Here is a 23,706-nt window from a genome sequence, read left to right on the forward strand (position 1 = left end):
TTGACCTTGAGCTTTATTGATTGTGATTGCAAATGCCAATCGAATTGGGAATTGCAATCTTTTAAATTGAAAAGGTGTATTGGTCGGGATCATGGGTATTCGAGGAATGAGGACATCTTCACATTTGAAGAAAGGCCCTGTTAAAATTGTTGCTTCCACTACGTTATTCATCAATTTCTTAACTGCAAGTCGCAGAGTTTTGGCTGATTAATATTCTGCAACAGGATAATTGGCACACCTATTTTCAATTTTAATATGTGTGGTGGGATCCCTGGCAGATAAAGTGAGTTTAAAAATTTTGTTGGATAATTAACAAATTCATCTGCTTCCACAACAGTGTCTATCGACTTATATGTAATTTCCTCACTTTGAATGCTGGATTGAATAACATTATTAAGTTGATGGACATCTTTATTCATTGCGGCAAGGATAGCTCATTCACTGAGCCAATCGTGATTTCTATGATTAATTTGAATATCAGGAAATACTTTTTCGATTAGTTCTTCTTTCGATGTTACTAAATTACAAAAATTATCAGGAAATGATATTCGTCTAGACATCTCATCGACTGGTAGCTGTCCGTTTCCAATATCCAGTAACTGTCGTGAGAATACCTCAGCTGATGGATCACTCTGCAACTGGACACGCATATTTGTAGTCAACTGCAGTGTACGTATGTATCGCAACAATGTTGAATATTTCAGGCAAGCATTTATTTCGTCTGCTGGTGTCGATCGAGAAATTACAGGCAATGTTTGCCTAAAATCTCCTGCGAGCAATATCAAAGCATTCCCGAATGGATGAATGTTTCCACGCAAATCTCGTAACGATCGATCAAGAGCTCTAAGCGATTTTTTATGTGCCATCGTGCATTCATCCCAAACGATGAGTTTACATTTTTGTAATATTTTTCCCATACAGGATGCTTTGGAAATATTGCACGTGGGAGTCTTGATGATTTGCATGTTTAATGGCAACTTCAGAGCTGAATGCGCAGTCCTTCCACCTGGTAACAATGTCGCAGCTATTCCAGACGTAGCAAGAGCTAAGGCTATGTCATTTTTTGATCGAACCGTTGCTAGAACCAATCTAATGAGGAATGTTTTCCCAGTTCCTCCTGGCGCATCCAAGAAGGTCCCCCCCAACTTCGTCATTTATCATTTGCATTATGCGATCATAAATGCCTTTCTGTTCACGCATTAATTTGGGAATGTTTGATTGGACATATGACTGAAGATCACTAATGTTGTAACTCTGTTCACGGCGTAAATCCACATCAAATGAAGGAATCGCAGCTCGGGTGGGTGCTGGTATTCCCAATTGACTAAGAACTTTATTTGCAATAGCTAAGCACTTGTCTTCAATATTTATCAATGCTTCGTTGTAAATGCCTTCTGTAAATTCAGACAAAAGTGAATATTTAACCTAACAAAGGATTTTTTGGTCATTATGTAGGGATATTATTTTCTGTGTATTTGGTTATTTCGACTTTTTTTGTTTGCATAGTCTTAAGTCTATCTGGGCTATAAGAAAGTTGGGTGTTTTAATTTATTTACTGTAAGTCATCCTTCTTGGTGCTTTTCTTTTTGTTTTGTTTTTTTTTTTTATAAAATACAGATGTTTTAGCTGTTATAATTCAAAGAAATTTGTTACTTAATCAGTTGTGATTTTGTTTACATTGGCAACAGCCATATGAGCTCTTTGTGATTGGTCGTTGTGTTTGACAGCGGCCATCTTGCATTGATCTGATTGGTTTTCCTTTGTTTACATTTCCATCTGATTTATTAGCCTCTAATTTATTAAAAAAACTGTACAAATTAAAAATAAATAGATAGATTTATTAAAAATAGATGAAAACAATCTTTGATGCGGGTTATATATTGTGCTAAAAATTTTTTTTATTGTGTTTTAAAAAAAAAATAAAATACAGATGTTTTAGCTGTTAAATATAATTCAAAGAAATTTGGTCGTTGTGTTTGACAGCAGCCATCTTGCATTGATCTTTTATTTACATTTCCAAATTAAAAATGTACAAATTAAAAATAGAAATATAGATTTATTAAAAAATAGATGAAAACAATCTTTGAAGCGGGTATATATCGTGCTAAAATTTGAGCTTAACGCAGAACATTTTGAGTTTTTGAAGCGTACACAAACGAACTTAACATTTTTATATATATATAGATTTACTTTGGCAATCATATGTATAAGTTGTATAGTACTAAATTTAAATTAAATTATGTGCTGTTAAATGAAGTAAATCACAAAAATGTAAAATATACAAGGGGTATTTGAAGAATTATTTGAGCAGGATTTGTAGTATTCAGGGAAATTACAATTAATTTGTTTTTAATTAAAGGAAATTTGAAGAAGTTAACATTAATGAAGTCCTAAAGTTTAAGGTTTAAATCTGCTGAATATATTTAAGTACAATTCTAATTTTAAAAATTGACTAACTGATGTACAAGTTTAGACTGGAGAGAACTAAAACTAGATCTGAAATTTGATCCCTAGTATAAATAAAATTCCAAAGGAATCCAATTCATGAAAAACTTTATTTAATCATTAATTATTGATGAGAGGCTTTATTTATCATATATAAAGAGTACATTTGACACCTAAGTTTCATATGGTAGGAGCTCTTTAAAAATGTGGAGTGCAGTATTTGTAAACAGAAACAAACTGCTGAAAAATGAAAGTTTGGACACTATTTCAGATATAATCAGGAACACAAGTATAATCAAAACAAAGTATTTATTTTTAATGAAAAGAACTTAGTTTAATGAATAGAAAAAGTTGAATTAATTTAAAATTATCTCTACATTTATTTTAAGAAACAAACATTTTTTTGTCATTTACTTATTTTAGTATGCAAAAAGAGAGATAATTCCAAATCTTCCTAAAAAAGAATCCTGCAGTATAATTTAATTTTTACAGTAACCTAATCTTTTAGAAACAGAGCAAAAGTAAAAAGAAAAAGTTGTTTTTAAGGAGTAAAAACAATGTCTTTGATAGACATCAAAAATGACCAACTTATGGATATTTTTTGTTGTTACAAAAACAACAAATATAACATTTAAAGTAATTGTAAACAATACGAATATCATATTATTTTTACAACTCATATGCCATTTGATGTCATTAACTGTTATGTTAGAAAAAAAATTATTTCTAGTTTAGACCACAAATTAAACATCCAGGCAACTCAAGAAATAATTACTTAATAAAAACGCTCTCTTCCGGTATGCTAAAACTGGATCATAAATTTCTCTTCCATTTTTAATTTAAAAATCAGTAAGTGGTCACACTGCCTCCAACCAAAAACAAACACCCTTCAAGACTTTTAGCCATATTGAATATAACATGAATTGTTATGAAACATGCATTAATACTTTGAACAAAAAGTATACAACAGATATTATCTAAAAAATATTTCATTATTGATTATAAAACATAAATTAGTAGTTTTGTTAAAAAAAGCTAATGTGTTTAATTATTTTATCTTTTCATACTATATGTGGAATTGAATATGTAATAATAACACGAGGATAAATTGTTACGTGTAATACAAAATTTTTATACAAACAAAGAGCAATTATTATTCTTTGATCAGAGGTTCTTAAAAATACTATGATACAAGTAAAGATATTGTAAAACAATATGAGAAAAATCTAAATAATTAGAAAAAGACTATTTTTATTGGTAGAGTTACTTCCATAGTGAATTTAGTATGAATATAGATATTTAAAATTTTCATAGCTTGTTTTCAAGTATATATTGTTATTTCTTTAATATTTAATAGTACAATAATTATCCAAACCGCTAATAAAATAATTAAGTTTAAACATTTGTAAAACGGTCCAGAGTTTTATAATGAAATTCCAAAAATTTTCATAAATAAGAAGTCTCAGATTATTTCCTAGTTCTCCTGTTGAATGATCATCCTAGGACTGAGAACAACCATCAGTAGTATATGACTAGAGACGACTATTCTAGTTTTACTAGTTATAATTGAAAAGCATTCTTTGTGTCTTTAAGTTTAGTTCATATCGGACTGTAGTACGTTATTCAGTTACTCAGAATACTAAACTAAAAAAATATAATCCTTACAAAGGTAATATCATTTTTCAAAATCCTTTTTAATTCAAAAATCATAAATGTCCATTTAAAACAACTTTCTAGATTGTGATCAAACCCTATTTTCATGAATACTGCCATGTTCCTAAAACTTCAAGTAGTGACAACCTTATTTTCTGCGGTCCTGATCAATGCAGCAACATACTTCAGATGATAAGTATTCATTAGAGTGGATGAATAAGTGAGGGTGTTGTGAAAGAATTAGATAATCTTTATCCTATAAAGGATTATATTCTATAATCAGTATAACAATATAAACATTATAAAGCATTAATTAATTATCCTCTACACATTCTTTCCAATTATCACTTTTATAGATGCAATCAGATCCTGCTAGTTTCTCCACACTGAGGATATCAGGAAGAAGAAACATTACCTGCAACACGTAGGGACCAAATATAAGACATAAAGGACACAGCTACACAAAATATAACAGAATAAGGGAAACCAAAAAGACAGAACCAGAAAAGACGAAAGGGTTCACTGGATAAATGTCCAGGAAAGTCCTATCCTACTCCATTCCAATCGTCTGCTCCATTCCCCCTGACACAATGAGATGTTAAAGATCAAGGATAACCACTGGCATTTTAATCTTTATATCTGTTGGGGGATCTGCTTATAATCTGAGTTATATATTTCAATTTTTCTGGTAAAAAAGACGCCCAATGAGCACACCACCGTAGGATGATATCAAGTCCAATAACTTCAAAGCTATATGGTTATGTTTCCAGTATCACGATCAACTTATAATTTTGATGACAAGGAAAAAAAAAAGGATTAAAAAATATTTACTTTTTTCTAATTAACAAACAACTAACACTGTGCAGATAAAAAATGTAAATAAATAATTCAGAAAAGTGAATTGATTGTTGCAGAAACAGATGACAAATTCTTAGATGATTTAGAAGTGCGACACACATAATATCCACTGTCTTTAAGACGTCGATACAAAGCTATATATTTACAAGCAACTGTAGCTCTGGGTGATACAAATGCTTCACAGAATTTCACTCGACTTACAGCAGCTTCACTTAAGTTTCCATCACGTAAGCATCGTAAAAATGCAAGAACAAATGTATAACAATTAAAGGTTTCTTCATGATATCTGTAAAAATAATGCACACCATCAGTTACTGAAACAAATAATTTAAAATAAACAAATTGTAAGTCATACAGAACTTCTGACTTATTGTTTTTCTCACATCATCCGAATGAGATATCTTTGACATAGCTGATTAAGTAGCAATTCCCCAGCAATTAAGAATGTTAATTTGAGTATAAAATTTGTATTATTATATGAACCACAAAAAAAGCAAGCTACATTTGTTAAGAATAATCTTAAAATGTGTCATTAATACATTATTTTTAAATTCTATTGCAGAAACAGATTTATATCAATACTAAATAATGTAAAAGACTTTTTTTTTATTAGTAAGTGCACTATTTAGTGCACTTTTTATTTCACTTACAAGCAAGTAAAAAAATATTTCATATAAAAAAAGTAAATAAATAAATGAAACAAGATGATTTAATACTGCACAGATAGTAATTACTAATGATACAACCTAGATAAGCAGAATTAGGAAACACAGTGACCAATATAAGAAGTACCATGGGCAAATAAAGGAATATAAGCTATCAACGTAACCATTAACATAAACCTCCATAGCAATTGAGATCTCAGTAAACACTGCAAGAAATGCATAGATTAACAGTTGGTTATCTTCAATGGTTTCATAAATTATATGAACAACAGTTAAACATCAGTTCAGATAGTAAATATATTATTTTTCATTAAACAGCTGTTGCAAATCATACACTAAGATTTTAGATTTGTTATATCCTTATTATCATCACTCACTATCTAATGAAGAGTCATACTTAAAAATAGATTTCGTTACATGAGCGTTATATTTATACAATTTCTGGACATTAATATGTTTAAAAGACAAAATCATATTTTCTGAGAATCTCTTAAGACTATTATTTTAACGTAAGTAGTAATGATAGAAATGCTCCATTATAAAGAAGTATATTTTATAATAATAAAATATAACCTTTTCCTAATAAAATTTCCTGAATTTTTTGTTTTGTTACCCTTGGGAGCCAGCTGGTCATTTTAGTCTGTTATTATAAATGCAGTTTCCACTTAATGCACCTGTTTATTTCCATTGGTTTCCCTGCTTATTTCTGTTTGTTTTTGTTTAAAATTACAAATAAAATACATTTTAACATTTGCATTAAACAAGCTTTGCAGAATATAAGAAACAAAAAAAAGAAAATTAAAATACATTAAGCAATTTCATCTTGAAATACATATGAATGGATACAAATATCAGAAGACATTCTACATTTCTTTATTCCAGAATTTTTTCTCACATAGTTAAGATAAAAATGCTTTATACTCTGAAAACTACATTACTTTAGAATATAAAAATATTAGTCACAAAGAAAAGCTACAGTTCTCTGAAAAGTTAAATATTAATTGATTTAGCATCTAGAAAAAAAACTTTGTTTTACTAAACCTGGCAATGTTGAAGCGCTGAACTATCTGTGGATGACATGACAAAAGTTAGTTTCAGTGTCAAAAAAAAAAAAAACTAGATTAAACTGTTTTATTTTTCACAGTTAAACAAATTTCATTACTTTAATAAGATATTCTATTATGTAATTTTGTTTGATTATTATCAAACAAACAATTAGTAATCAACTACAAAAGGCTGAAACAAATTTGTTTGCTTTCTTACAGTAATTGCAAATTACTGTGAAAATCTCTATAAATAATCAATTATGAAAAGAGTAAGAACAACAATTTAGTCAATAACTCAATAATTTTTAAATACCATCTGTACATAAATTCATCCCTGCAACTTAACTTTTGATACACCTATGAAGTACACTACTATTTGAATGCATTATATTTTATTAACTTTAATTCTATCTTAACAATTTATTTTACTCTTTTATAATAATTGGAGCAAAAATAATAATTTAAACATACTTCTGAGCATTCAAAACAACAAGCAATTAGGAAAAATCAAGATATCTGAAATATAATACCTATAATATAATTTTAGAAACAAATAAAATTTCAGATGTTTTGTGGCAAATTTTTTAGATTAAAATTATTTGAAAATGATTAACATGCAAAAAATATGATTTAAAATCTAACTTATGGTGACTAAACTTATCACAAAATGCATAAATATATGTAATTTATTTTATCATTTTTGGATAAATGAAGACAAGTACAGACTGCAGGAATAAAGTGATATTGAAACAGGGAGGAAAACTTGTAATGAACTGGTTTGAAGTATTTAGACTGCATACAAATGGTTAAGACATAATAATACAAAATATTATACCTTTGTGGAGTCCAACAATCCTGTCGTGCAACAGTTTCTAAAACTGAATCCCACACTTCTATCCATGGCTCAGAAGTTAATTGGCTAACTACAAGGCACTGATTCCATGATGATGTTTTATCTCTATGCAATCCACCTCTGTCAAACTCTACTACCTGACCGTTTGATGTAGTAACACCAATATGCAAATCCATTGAAACATTATAATTGCTGAAAAGATTATTAATATTGTGTATAAGGAAAAAAATATATATATTTTTTTTAATCAGAATAATTAAACAAAATTTCAGTTAAAAAATTACATCATTACAAAAATATTAATATAGAAAGAAAAGGTGTTAATTTAATTAAAGGCCCATTTATAACTACACAAAAATGTTTTATGATTTGAATCATAATTCTTTAAAAGGATAGAATATTGCTACTGTATTCTACCTCTGCCTTGATTATTGAACTAAATCAGACTAATCCACAATTTAGTTTTAAATAATGGCAAAATTATACAATTTTTTTCTTTGGTACCAAGTAAAGTTCATCATTAATCAAACGTGTTTTATATTCTGATGAAATTATGTTATTTTTCTTAACATTAATATTTCCAACTTTAGTGTAAATAAGATTACCACCTGAATAGTTTCTCAGTAATCACGAAACTATTTTATTTCTGAAGCACATTTCTACTGAAGGCAATAACTGTAAAACTATAATGAATTTGGAAGATATAATATATATATATATATATATATACATTGTTACCACATATATGCTTAATTTAATATTGATGGTATAGCAACTCAGATGCCAACGGGTGCAGAGTATACAGACGCGCTGATACAAGCATCATTCCCACCACGCAGTTCTCCCACCATAGCGGCGCTGCAGCCCCCACCATTCTCATGCTCCAGAAAAAGAGCATGCACAAGAGTGAATTTTAAATTCTTCATCGACCACCACCTGGAGAAGGCCAAGAAGAAGATAGAAGAAGTTCCCTGGCCGGCTCAACATGAGACCTCCCGGCAGATGCCAACATCCCCGCCGGAGCAGCAGTGTTGGCCGGCTTGCCAAGGGAGTCACTGGACACAGACGCTACTTTCCTACTCTAGCTTCAATCACTCTGGCCGGCAGACTCAGCAGCAGTGGTCGGCCCAGCATGGAATCGCTCGGGGAGAACTGCCTTAGCCACACCGGCAAAGGACGACCAATGCCGACCCAACACTGCGAGGCTCCGAGAGCCACCACTGCCACACTGTAGTGGGGACTCAACTGTCACTGAGGGAAAGCCCGGTTGGACTTCAATGGACCAGCCGCAACTCCCCAACTTCACCGGAGACCAGCTTCTGGACCCAACAGCTCTTTTCAGAGCTAACCCAAAAAACGGCCCTTTTCAGGGCCACAACAAGGTTATGGATTACAAACCATCGAAGCCATTGAACAACAACAGCTCTTCTCAGGGTTACCCTAAGGTTAGTAATTATGACAAGCTGTCGAAATCAATATACAACAAAAGCGGCCCTTTTCAGGGCCACCATATGGTTAATAAGTGCCACATGCCGTCGGCATTGCATGCTGTCAAGCAATTCGGCAACAACATATATGCATGACTTGATCCCTGTTAGTCAACATCATAAAAAAAAATTTCAAATATATGATTTATTAGTGCTACATTATACAAAATACTTAACTAGCAAAGAGTAGCAGCAACTTTATAATAAAATTACTGTCATACAACAAAAATTATAATATAACAACATAATATAAATGCAAAACCAGTTTGTTACATCATTAAAAATGAATTACATTACATAAGAAGAATAACAATGAATAATTATTTGCAATTAAAAAGGTAATATAACATACTTGAGAAAATCACCATTTGTTGGTTTTATGACAACAGAACATGGATGCTGAACTGCTCGCACAAAAGGATATGGAACCCTGCAAAAAAAAAATGAGAAGAAAATATTGAAATACAAGTTTTTTAAAAAGTAGCTACCCACAATCTTCTACAAAACTAGAAAGTAGATCTTAACAACAATTACGACAAATGCCGCAACACAGTCTTTATTTGAAAAATATGTATTTTTATTGTGCAGTACCAAACTGAGCCAACAAAAATTTTAAATAAAATCTTGCCGAACGTAATTTTAAATAAATCTTTCAAACATATAGAGATGGCTTCTTGTATTACATTTAATTGATCCGCGAGTTGTTGTTGCGTTTGAGCATCATCCCCATCCAACAATGCTTGCAATTCGCTGTCTTCAAACTTTTTCGGTTTCTCACAGTAAAATCACCAGTTCTGAATTTTTTAAACCACTCTAAGCACTGTGATTTACCAAGAGCATGCTCACTGTTAGCTTCGACAAGCATTCGATGCGATTCTGCAGCAGTTTTCTTTAAATGGTAACAGAAAATCAAAGCTTTTCACAAATTATAGTTTATAGGCACAAAACTCGACATGTTCAACGCTAATTAAAGCTATTCAGTTGTATGAAACTAGTATTGTTGTGAGTTGAAAATCTTTGTCAACTGTCAAAGAAAGAAAATAGCACGAATGATGCGGTTTGACGGTAACTACATTGACAACTAGGGCCATCTATGGGCAAATTCCAGTTTCATATGTAAACACCTGGTACAGTAAGTAGAACAAAATTCAGAATAGAAGGTACAATCAAATTAAAAGGCATTTATTTGTTTTGGGATTGTAAAGAAATTCTACTGACAGAATATCAGAATATATTTACATACAGTCTGTGACCACTCTATCAACGATAGACCAATTTTTGTTTTATTTTTTTTATTTGTGAGATTCTTACTAAGTTTCAGAGGTCAACCTGGAATAAATAGTGCAAAGTGCTAAAAAAAAGATACTTTTTCTTTTACAAGACAATAGGCAACCCCAACAGTTGCAGAAAAAGCTTTACTTGAGCAACTGAAGTAGAAGATTTTCAATCATCATTCATAGCCAATCACATTCTGAATTTGTGATTACAATTTCTTCATCATAATAAAGTTTTGGCTGATTACCTATAATCTTGAAACCAATGAAGAGCCCATGGATAAAGTTTATTAACTAACTAGTTACTCTGACAACAGAATACTTCAACTATGGTGAACAAAAGCTGTTCAACAAAATTGCAGACAAAATAGTTACTACTCCGCCTGTGATCAATATGAAACTTTAAAAAATATCATCTATTAAAGATAACATGATTTGAGTATAGATCAACAAAAGAATCACCTAAACCTTTTCATTAATAAAACAACCACAAAATAATTTATGAACCATTTAAATTTTCTTGAAGGAAAATCTTTCAAAATATAAAGAAGTGCAACAGGGATTTGTGAATTTGGAATAAATTCAAATACATTCTCTTTAGTTTCTAAGTTTATGCACAGACATCCAAATTCTAATGATGGATTTATTTTGCAAAAATAATTAATTTTCACTATCATGAATTTAATTATATACAAAACCTTTTAGTACTACCTATAAAGTCTTTCAGTAGACTTTTAGAACTTTATGACATTGTGCAGCCAATATTTATGACCTTGAAGAATAATATTTTAACATACTATTTCCACTATTAAAATTATATTAATGTTTTACTTAATAATTTACATTAATATTACTAATAATTAAGAGTAGAAAAAATTGATCCAATCCCATCTACAAGGTTATTTTTTTTTCAAATGATAAATTAAAATAGATCAAACGATCAGATATGCTTATTTGTAAATGAAACAGGATAAATGCTATGTGATAATATGGCAGATACTTAATTCCTTTCTATGAGGTTATGAGTTCATAAAATTACTGAAAAAATTCCTTTAAAATTTGTTACTTTTGTACTGCACATTTAAAAAGTGATAAGTACTGACAATGAAATCATTGCAAATTCTTCAATCTTCTTGCAATCTATAATAAATTTTTATTTTACACTAACAAACAGCATTCCTTTAAAAAAAACTGTGTTTTTGTATAAAGCTTTTAAATGAAATTCACTTGAAATATATATTTTTAAAGAGTAGATTTTTCTGAAAGCTACAATTTTTTTAAGTTTCTAAAAGAACAGCTAAGAGATAAGACTGAAGTAAATAAAATAGTATAATAAGTCCTACAGCTAAATAAATTACCTAAATGGAAGAAGTGTCGGCTGATTGTGATCTAAACGTACACGACAAGCAGGGCAGTTTTCTGGAATCTGAAAGCAGAAGACCCTGGGACCACAGTGATCTAAACAGATAATTCCTGGATCTGCATCCATATAATACTGCTCCTGTAAACATAAATATTAGACTGATGACTTGAAAAATATATTTTATTTGTTATCTGAAAAATAACATGCAAATATAAGAAATAATCACTATTAAATTAAAATCCCTTATTCTCAAGAAAATGTATAAAATAATTGTTAACATAAATGTATAATACATACATGTAATAAAACACACGAACCAAAATACTATTAATGAAAAAGTAATGTTTGAACATGATGACTGGATTAGGGAAATAGAACATTTAACTTAAATTCAGATTTAAAATATATTCAACTTATAATATCATTAGTTTCATTAGTACATGATTATAATAGTAATATTTTAAGTTCTTAAAAATAAATAGTTTTATTCATTCTCTGTGAAAGCATTAAATGAAAAAAGGGGGAAAATAAACAGCAAATGAACAGTAATTAGTTTTTTATAAATAATTATGCTCTGCTACTAAGATGGTTTTCTAGATTATTTATACAAAAATAAAATTGATGCGTAACAAAAAATTCAAAATTCATAAAATAAATAAATTAAAATCCATGGTTTTCCTGATCAACTATATTTGTAATTTCTTAATCAAACCTCAATGAATACAGCAGTACCAAACAACACTGAACTTCGTAAAATTTATGTGAACTAAAATATGTTTTCTACATCAACGTATCAACTGATTAATAACCCCAATTGCTAAAAAATTTTCTGCAAAGTTATAATCACAGTTTACAACAGTTTTTTTAAGCTTAAGTGAACTCTATGTGACTTACTTGATAAATCTGAAGTAGTTGCATGTAAAAGTGGACCAAAAATAATTACTCACCCTTTTTTTGGAATAGAACATTACAAATTAACTCAAAACTATTTTTTTTAATTTTTTTAATTAAATTTCAATCAAAACATGATTTATTGAAAGATTTTGAAAGTAATATATTTTAAATGCTAACCAAAGAAGCGTTCACAAAAATGGTCCCTTTTTACAAATTAAAACCAGTGTTTCTACCGGTATTGCCACTATTTTGACTTGAATGTTGTTTTTTTTGCTCTTCTAAATTTTGTGGCTTATTTGACATAAACTTTTTTTTTCTCAAACAGCCAAAAAGAAAAAGTCAGGAGCTGTCAAATCTGATGATCTTAGAGGTAAATGAAAATCTAAATTTTTCAAAACTATTCAATTTCCAATCTTTGACCTAAGGAATTCCATTGTGGCTCTGCTGGTGTGCACCGCAGCTCCATCTTGCTGGAACCAGTCCTCTTCAACTTCATCTCCAACATCAGAACTGAAAAATTCCTCAAGTTTTTTGGAGATATTTATTGTTATTCATTGTTATCAAAACACCATTTTCTTCAAAAAAATAGCACCCAGTGAATCTTTGTTTAGAAACAGCACACCACACCATTGTGGTGTGTAAAGGATGTTCATGTGCAACTCAAGGATAGGTAGTACCCAAAAACAAGTATTTTGTCTGTTGACATACCCACTAAGGTGGAAATGGTCTTTGTCACTCATCCATAAATTAGGCAAAAAGAAATCATCAGAATCATTGAGGTTGATAAATTGTTACCAGTATTCCAGGCATAATACATAATCGTTTTAATCCTTTTTATGAGCTAACTGGATTTTTGTAAGGAACCATTTCCAAATCCTTGTGCAATATTCTGCAAAATGATGTTCAACTAATATCCCGTATTGAGTGAAAAGTTTTCAAATTGGCATTGTGGCATCCTCGATACACTGTACCTTACGGACTCAATATTTTCATTATTTCTGGAAGATTTTGGTTTTCCTGATCTTCTGGCATCAGCCACTGATCCAGTATGCTCAAATTTGAAAATGACTGTGGGGATGGCTGCGCCAGAAGGTGATTTTCTAGTTTTATGAAACTTTCTTAATTTTAATTATTTCAGAAACATTCCTCTGACTTCCAAAGTAAAATGTTACTATTTTTATTCTTTCTTGGAGGGTATATTTTTCCACAATGAGGGCTGTTTTTTTAAGTTCAAGCTTAAAGCAAAAAAAAATTATATTTTAATAATAAAAAAAAAGTAAATTTTTTTCCATAGGAAGTGATTTTTGGCCCACCATATATAATTAAATAATGATAGTGGATTTAACTCCTACAAAAAAATGAAAGATAACAATTAATTAATATACTAATATGATTTAAACACAAATAGCACCCGAGTTTAAAGTGAGTCTACAGCTAAAAAGTTAATTATGCAAAATCTTGAAAGAGCAATTCACCCCAATGAAAAAGTTACTACGAAAAAATTAAAAACCATCTTAAACAATGATAACAAGCTTTGCATAGAAATGGTACTGAATTTAACCATAAAATAATAATTCTGTAGTGTTCAATAAAACTCATATCCCATATATTAATAATTCTGAACAAAAAAAAAACAATTGGAACAGATGGTGTGAAAATTAAATATTACATGTTAATACAGAAGTCATGACATTGTGGTCACACAGAATGTAAGGTGATAAAAAACAACTTTTCACAAAAGGTATAAGAAAAATATTAAAATATACAGATTAAAGTTCATTCACATACTTGGATAAATCATCAAAAGGAATTATCAAGAAAACATAACTGTGAACATAAAATGTGTTTAGCAACCCTACCTAAGATGTGAACAATGAATGTTTCTGCATTAGTGACCAAGGATCTTCCAAAACTTCAAAGGTTTATGATAAACCAACAGTTAACAAAATTTAGACTTCTGCCACTTTCTGAAGATTATTTATTTACTAATTAATAAATAATTAAAAATATATTGTGGTGAAACTCATTGATTATAATGTTCTGGCAATTCACCATATCTAAATTTAATTAAGAATTTATGAAAAACAGAAAAGAAAAGGGTACAAATATTTGATGACAGTAACAAATAAATTTTTTTCTTCATGAAAAGATTATCAAAGTTAGAAATAAATAAAATATTACAAGTGCATTTTAAAATTCACAAACTTTAAAATGAAATTTCAGACAATGAATAGAATATATGAACAACTGAACTTTCTAAAAATGTTATGGCATTATTCTTTAATATGAACTGAAATTGCTTGTACTTTTTATTAAATTTACTCATAATCTACAAATATTAATAAATTCAACAGCTCATTCATGTCTTCACTTCATGTATACTGATGCTCTCAAAAGTGTTCTTGAAATAAAAACTGTTTTAGCAGTCAATGACAGCCAAAGTAAATTCAACTTAAAAATTCTATAAAGTTACTAAAAAATTCAACTGGGATCATGGACAAACAGTCTTAAAAGAAAAACACTATAGAAAAGCAGATACATATTTTTCATGAAATACTTCAATAACATATCCTTATAATCATTACTTGCAAAAGCTTTCATTTAAATTTTTTTGGGAAAAGATATTCAATAATGAAATATTTAACAGCTAAACTATGACCCAAATTAAAAGGACCATAACTTGATTCATGAGAAAACAAATTTGTTTTCATTCTTTAAAATAGACAAATCGTGTCCAATTTCTTAACTTTATCTAGTAATAACCTAACCTCAAAGTTTGCACAAAACTGCTTTCAAGTCAACGCGCATTATATGTATTATAAACGTTTATAAGTTTACTATTAAACTAAGGCAGCCTACAAATTAGGTAAATAAAATGATAATTCTTTGATGAAAAAATTCAATTACCTGGTTAACATCAGCATTCTATAAATCAAGATAAAAAGTGTAATAAATTAGGTGGACTAAACACCGTTAATTAAATATCCAGCTATAAGTTTTCGAAAACAAATTTTAAACATTATAAAGATACTTGCTAAGTATTCACATAATTATCAATAAACAAAAAAATCTACTTTTCCCGCACAATATTTACTACATGAGTAATTGTCTACCATGCAGACACTAAACTTCTACTGTTAAGATTAGGTACTCTACTATGAGTCGTACTATGATCTAAAAGCCCTCAATTTTGCTAAAACGAACCATAAGCATTACAAAAAGTTTTAAACAATGATCCGAGTCATTTAAATATAAGGATTAAAATGAAACAAATGTAACAATGAAATTACTTCTTCGTTATTGGTCAACGAGATATATAAGAGCAGTACGCTTGCGCACGCCAATGCTAGGTGATAATTTTTATGAATTTACTATTATTATTAACAATTTTTATCACATTTAGTGGAAGAAATAAAAACAGACAAAAAGTTATCAGCTTGCATTAAGCGTACTGCTGGGTTAATTACCAAACCTACCGGACTGGTCTAGCGGTGAACGCGTCTTCCTAATCAGGTAATTTGGAAGTCGAGAGTTCCAGCATTCAAGTTCTAGCAAAGCCAGTTATTTTTTCACGGATTTGAATACTAGATCGTGGATACCGGTGTTCTTTGGTGGTTGGGTTTCAATTAACCACACATCTCAGGAATGGTCGAACTAAGACTGTACAAGGCTACACTTCATTAATACTGATACATATTATCCTCATTCATCCTCTGAAGTATTATCTGAAAGGTAATTACCGGAGACTAAACAAGAAAAAGAAAATAGTTAATTATCAGCAATAACTCGATTGTCAGTCAACAATTTTTTACAGATTAGATATAATTTTTTCAAAATAATAAATGCTTAATAATTTTTGTAATAAGTAAAAATTTGATCAAAGAAATTGTAGATTAAATAATTAAGATGACTGACATTTTGAAATTTTTGAAGTGACGTTTTCAAATTTTTTTTATTTTGTAGTAAAAGACACTAGTTTTAGATTTGCCAAGTTTAATTAAACTAGGTTTACCCGTTCCTGAAAAATAGTTTTTTGTTGAAAATCACAAAACGGCGTCCAGAAGAAAAACAAAGCAAAATAGGACTTATATCTATATGAACGTATTTGCTCATTTTGGTGTCTTGAATCGGTACTTGAAGTTCGGCGAATATGTCTCGGAACACTCCATATATAAGCTTCTATATTAGTTAGGTAATGAAAGAATTATTATTTATATTTATGAAATTTGTTATTCTGTTGTTTCTTTTCTACAAATTTGAACTCTTTCGATTATATTACGAAAGATATGAATTTTTTTGGCCGTTAATCGCTTTGCTCGTCCAGCAACTATAGCTTGTAGATTTCTCACTTAAAATTCAATTCGAAAATTTTATATTGGTTGTGAGCAACATTTACTAGTCTCAATTTGATTACCACATGAGAGATACTTAATTTTACTTGTCAGGGCAGTCAAAGCAAGCGGCTTACGTTAAACTACGATCTACAACAAAAAAATTCGAACATAATTATTAAATATAAAATAGGACAAAGAAATAAATTGGAAAACAGGAAACTCAAAAATTGATACATATATTTTATTTTAAAGAAACCGTTGAAAATGCACTGCTAAAAAATCTACAAAAAATTAATTATAGCAACTCTACCTTAAGTCTAGGTTCCGCACAGTGAAGACGTATCTATCTGAGGACCAGATTACATTGAAATTCTACCATTTTTTTTTTTTAAATTGACTGGATTTATAAGTTACAATAAAGATTTATAAGCATTAAGAGTAAATAAAAAATTATTTCAATCCCTTTCTTTTATTTTATTTTCTCTACAATTATTTGTAGTTAATAATACAATCCTAAATATTCGCGTTTTTTTCAGTTAATGTGTTTTGTTTTAGTGCTTTACTATTTCATTGATTTTATCACACCAAAAGTGTTTTTTTTTCTGTAGCTACTTAAGAAAATACTAGTATTTAATTTTTCTTGTCTCTTATTATCAAATGCAGGAATTTCCATTGGTAACCTATGCAAGTTCATGAGATTTGGCTGGGACAACATATCCCTTTAGTTCCGATTTCGAATTGGAAGAGAAATACCTGTCTACAACGTTTTCACTATTATCAGGTACAGGACGAGAACTGTTAAGGCTATTAAGTCTCTCAAAGTTCTTTTGCTAGGCAACACCCATGCGAGAGACTTACCTGACCTTATATAATTTCTGTGGAGTTGGATTACCGTACGACTTCAGTGGTAAGACTGTAAAAAAAATACTACAAAATTCAAAAATACACTAAAATACTCAAAAATACACTACAAAATTCTTTGCCTTTTGTAGTGTATGAAGCAGAGAATCTATCTAATGATTTTTCTTTTCTTCTGAAGACCTCGTTTTCATCATCGGTAGTACAAGACTCATTCATTGGCTGCTGGCCGAGTTCCTGGGTTTTGCGATGTAGACTCGGTGTTTAGACCACAAAAGAATGTTTTACGTAACATCTTTCACTAGTTTGACCCTACAGTGTTTAAAGAAAAGTGAATAGTAACAAGAGAAGTTTTGTTGGTGAGATATAACATTGTCCTTTTATAGAACCAAATGCTGCTTTCATAAGTTGTATGTATATCCGTCTCTGATTATGTTTAAATTCGGTAGTAAAGCAGTTCTGGATGAGGTCTTGTTTTTGAAAATTCTGAGAAAAAATATTTTTTAATGACAGGGGGAATCCTTTTCCAATCTTTGAAATCACTTGCTGTTAAATATTTTACATACCTCCCATTGCAGTGTTTCGATTACCTCTACTTAACAATTTTCATTAACAACTCTTTCCCAAAAAAATATAACTTTTAGTATTAATGCATAACGTCGATCGGTCAAGGATCCGAATATTCTTAAAAGATCAAGTTCAGATCCCTCCTCCCCAAAAGACATTAACTACACTAACATTCAGATTTCTCATATAAATAATAATATGCAATGCCTATGAAATAAAACCAAAGAGGTTGAAATACTTATGATCAGATTTTATTGCTTGTTATAAGATTTTTAACTTCTTCAAAACACTGGCTATCCAACACGTAAAACATTTCTGAGCTACATTATTTTTAGCTTGCTGTAACGTTTTATAGAACTGAATACAAAAGCATCGAATTCCAGTTTTTGTTAAAGATTACGACTTTAATAAATGGAAACTTTTTATATATTCGGAGAACAAATTAAACATCTGTAATATTGAATGTTGTGCATTTCATTATCCTAGTGTAAAATTGATATTGATGGTAATTTTCAGATCATCTGATTAATTTGTAACCTGCCTGGATAAAAGTCGGAAACGTTTTTAATTCCTAGTAAATACCATGTCAGTGTTTGTCGATTTTAATGTTAATTTCCTAGATAATTTCAATAACTTTCCCAACAGTTGCAAAACTGTTGGGAAAACTGAATTGTTGTTTTAGTTCATATATTGAAATAGAAATACGACTACATATGTTTTACAGAAACAAATAGAAATATCCGCTTATATATTAGAAAGCATAGTTGTAGAAGATTTTTTTCAGAATTACATACTTAGAAAGTGATTCGGTATTTATATATTTTTTAAAAACGTTTATACCACAGTTAAAAATTTAAGTCTATGAAATTTTTAAAGCTGAAAGATTTTGCTAAAGGACAGATGCAAAAATATATCTTAGTTCCAGTTTTAACCACTGAAGATGTTTTATTTGTAACTAATATGCGAGCCTATTCATGTTCATTTATATCGATTTTGTTTTGCTATTTAAAGAAATGTTCAATTTAAAACACTAAAAAAACACAAAACTATTAAGAAAGTTCAACATTACTTTTGGCTTAGCGGTGTTGATTCTAAATTGTGAGAAAATTTGTTCTAAGCAGAGGAAGATAAAAAAATCCTTTTGAGGTATGTAGGATCTTTTTTGTGTATGACGGTACATTATAATTCACTGAGATTTATAATCAGTAATAAATACCTTATAGAAAATTTTACAACAGAACATGTTTCAAAATGATTTCCTTCACAAATTGTACGCTACAATTATAAATCCTCCATCATAATCAAATTTCTAAAAACATTTTTCTCACAAAACGCAAACAATACGTATTGTTAAGTGTGTGTATTTAACAACAATTCCTTCATTTTGATATTATAATTAAAACATTTAATCGAATAGATTAATACTAATGGTTCCTTATTTCCAATTAATCTCGAATTTGGTAAATTTAGGTATTCTGCTAATCAGGGTTCTTATATATAACGCCCGAATCTGAAAAATTTGAAACATAGAATAACCGAAAAGTGATCAGTGAACGTTTTGAAAAAATCAAAACGTAGGCTGATCGGCAACAGAGCTTGTAGGCGGTATTCTTTCTAGGCTACGTGTTTCTGAAAACAGAACATTTGAGCTGTACTCGAAGAACAAGGTACACCAAAATATGAGATCTGCCGCGTTTTCTATTGTTCATTAAAATTTGTGTCATATCTATAAATAAACAAGGATAAAAATATAAATACAAGAAAGAGGAAATACTGATTTCAGACCACAAAATTTAGATAGATGTAAAAAGATATGCTATGACTTATGATTAAGGTAAATGTAATAAAGTAACGATTAATTTCAGTGGTCGTGGCGCGAATAATGGTTTTAGTTTTGGCCTCATAGGTACATAGTTTAGGAACCACATGATTCACATCTAAAACGAGGATATTTCATATTATTGTAATTCATTTGATTAAAAATACACTAAGGAAAAAACCAGATATTGCAATGGATCTTTATTATATTACATCAATAAATCTTGATTCTAAACCTTTCTAAAATATATTTGGTTTTATTTATCAGATTTATGATTAAAAGTACACTCTTTCTAATTCTTGATAAATGTATGATCTTTAATAAAAATAGTAATCTTTGATTCACTCAATAGGCGGGCAGAAATTTTATGGAAATTATCACCTTTATGTTCTTATACGTTTTCATTTTTTTACAACGAGAGATCATTTGGCTTCTTTTCGTATGTTGTTAGTAATTTGGAATAATGTCGGAAATTTTTAAGTAATGATGAAACCAAATCTGTTCCTCTGAAGTTCCATTATCTACTTCTTATAGAAAGAACTTTTTCATTAAAATTACTAAGAGTGATTATCCAAAAAGCAAGATTTATTTCTCATACTCCACACTCTACGTTGTTACATAGTGATATGTTATCAGCGAGTATGAAATACTCGCTTCGTAAGAAATATTATTTCTTACGAAATAATGTATTATTTCGTTATGGCTTCATTGTAAGAAATATTTCCTAGGTTGGATTTAGAATCACAGTACTCCATTTTTTGGCACCTTGAAGCATTTTCTAGTCAGATTACCTCTTCTGCAAAAAGGAGAGATCTAAGAATGGTTTCTAGCAGCGATAAATAAAGAAGAAAGGAACCTTGATATTTTTGAAGATAACTCGATAACATTAGGAAAAAGATTGATGAACCTAATAAGAAACAAGAAAATTTAATTTTATTAGATGCGGTGTAGCGGATTAATGATATATTAATCATCATTTAGATGAAAATTGAGTATATTAAACATTATTATAATTAATAATGGTAGTTATAATAAATAAATAAAATAGTTATGTAATAAATAGTATATAAGTATTCAATTTTATTTCCTACATGTCAGTATGTTTGAATTTCTGACTAATAAAAAAAATTTATTTCTATAATTGTATAATATAAAAATTTTTGGTTTTTAAATCAAATATACATATGTATTAATACTTACTAATTTATTAAATATTTTTTCGTAATTTTTTCATGATTATTTTGACTTATTACGGATATATTGACGAAAGATTTATTATTTTACTGTTTTAAATCTATTTTTTATTATTATATTAATATTATTTTATTTGTCACTATATTGACGAGAAATTATAATTGTATAAATAGGGTGTCCCATATAAAACGCAACCCAACCTTATATTGGTAGGCATTGAAATAATAGAAAGGCATGTGTAAATGTAAATGTAAATGTAATTTTTATTATTACCATCCATTACCTTACATTTAGAGTAAATGTTAGAAGTGGCCGCCATCTTCTTGAATACAAGCTTCAATTCTTTTTACAGCGTTTCTTGCAACTTTTTTCAAGAAACTTTCAATATTGACTTTCAATTGTTCAAGTGTGCGTGGTTTATTGCTGTAGGCTTTTTCTTTGAGGTAACCCCATAGAAAAAAATCCGCCGCAGTTAAATCTGGAGATCTTGGTGGCCACAAGCCTCGACCGATAACACGATTACCAAAGAATTCCTCGACGAAATCAGAAGTTGAACCTGCGTAGTTCGATGTCACATCGTCATGTTGTAGCCAGCAGTGTCTGTCTTCCTCTTCCAAGAGTGCAATGAACTGAAATAAAATATCCTGATATCGTTCTGCATTAATCGTGTACTCGATAAAAATAGGGCCGATTATTTTCTTCCGCGATATCGCGCACCACACGCTCAACTTCTGCGGGTGTAATTGTTTTTCGTGATAAATGTGGGGATTTTCAGCACTCCAAATTCTACTGTTTTGGCTGTTTACGTAGCCATCCAAATGAAACCGTGCTTCATCTGTGAAAAATAACGAATCCATAACATTAATTGCCTCACGCAGAAATCGACGGAACCGTTGACAATATTGTAGCCGTTTTTCTTTGTCGGGCTCAAGAAGTTGATGAACCGTTTGAATGCGATAAGGTCGTAATTGTAATCGTTTGGTCGCCCGATGAACAGTTGATTTAGACAAATTAATTTCAGCAGACAAACGTCTGATCGATTTATTTGGCGAGGCGAGTAATCGGTCTTTGATTTCAGTGACTGTATCTGTATTCAACACTGACGCAGATCTTTTGTGTTCCTTGTTATTAACAGAGCCGGTCCCTCTAAATTTTGCGACTAACCTTAATACTGATGTTTTGTTAGGAGCTGGTTTATCTGGGTACTTATGGCGAAACAAATCTTCCACTGCAACCACTGATTTCGTACTGAAGTACGACTCAACAATGAAAACACGTTCATCTAGCGAAAACACCATCTTGTCTCTAGCAATAAACTGAACGTTATGATTGCATTGTTGTTACTGTCGGTAGTGTTCTACTCCGTCGCCGCGATGTTCAGATGTTGGACGAGTCCATTTCAGTAACGAGTAGGGGAGTAAGCTTGAATTTTGAAATTTCATGGATGAGTGATTGATGGGTTGCGTTTTATATGGGACACCCATATATATATATATATATATATATATATATATTTATAATTTCTTAAAATAATTTCAATAGTGATTTAATGTACTAACAAATCTGTTTTAACTATCATTTAATTCAAACTAATTTTAATAATTATTTAAATGATGATAGTCGATTTTTTTTTCAATTTATTATTCATTTAATTTTTTTCTTATAACTTTTGGCTATTCATCTTTGATAAAGTATGAACTACTAATTAGAATTCTATTTTCTTGAAATTGTCATTTCTCAGTTTCACTTTATTATGATTTGAACTGACAACTATTTAATAAAAACTGTGCAAAATTTCTGGAATTATAGAAGCACAAAACCCACCACTAGAACTCATTGATTTCATCTTCTAGTAGTCTATAACAAACATAATTCAGCGGAAATCTTATTAAATGAACATCGATTAACAAATATTTTTAATTATAAAAATAGAGTACTGAAAATATTGTGATTAATTTTTCAGTACTGTTCTCTTTTTATTCTTTAAAATAGAATTGTTAACAATAATATAATACAATATTATAAAAAGTTTAATATACTGAATATTAGTTCAGTTAGAAATTCCTAAATTATTTATTTGTAAGTATTGAAATAAATACTCTATTTATGAAATGAAAATAACATTGTAATCATTAACGCAATCATGAAGTAATAAAATAAGAAATCGCATAAAAAACATTTATACATATCTCATAAAACAATTTTGCATTCACGACAATCAAGTAAAAAAGAGAGAGATAGACAAATACCAAAATATAATTAATGGGTAGGAAAAGCAAAATAATATTTTTAAAATGCAAATATATTTAGTTGTTTGATAATAATCAGCTGAATCATACATTTCAATTTTTTTTTTTTCAGAAGTAATAAAATCTATGTCGGCTTCCATCGTTTCA

At 29.6% G+C, this 23,706-nt stretch overlaps 1 protein-coding gene across 3 annotated transcripts in view; it reads right to left on the reverse strand.

The window, feature by feature from the left end:
* Window positions 1-1,874: 1,874 nt before the first annotated feature.
* The window catches only part of LOC142319554 (MKRN2 opposite strand protein), a 55,813-nt gene continuing 33,981 nt past the window's right edge, over window positions 1,875-23,706 (reverse strand). For 2 of the 3 annotated variants that reach the window (XM_075356948.1, XM_075356947.1), the window contains exons 2-5: window positions 11,640-11,782; window positions 9,360-9,437; window positions 7,503-7,712; window positions 1,875-5,242 (exon numbers count right to left, since the gene is read on the reverse strand). In XM_075356948.1, the coding sequence (XP_075213063.1) occupies window positions 4,987-5,242; window positions 7,503-7,712; window positions 9,360-9,437; window positions 11,640-11,770 (675 nt within the window). In that variant the 5' untranslated portion in view covers window positions 11,771-11,782 and the 3' untranslated portion in view covers window positions 1,875-4,986. Of the gene's footprint in view, window positions 5,243-7,502; window positions 7,713-9,359; window positions 9,438-11,639; window positions 11,783-15,445; window positions 15,680-23,706 lie in introns of those variants that run through there. The other variant, XM_075356946.1, reaches the window with a different exon arrangement.

Source organism: Lycorma delicatula, chromosome 2 (assembly GCF_047948215.1).
Source record: "Lycorma delicatula isolate Av1 chromosome 2, ASM4794821v1, whole genome shotgun sequence".
Taxonomy (NCBI): Eukaryota; Metazoa; Arthropoda; class Insecta; order Hemiptera; family Fulgoridae; genus Lycorma; species Lycorma delicatula.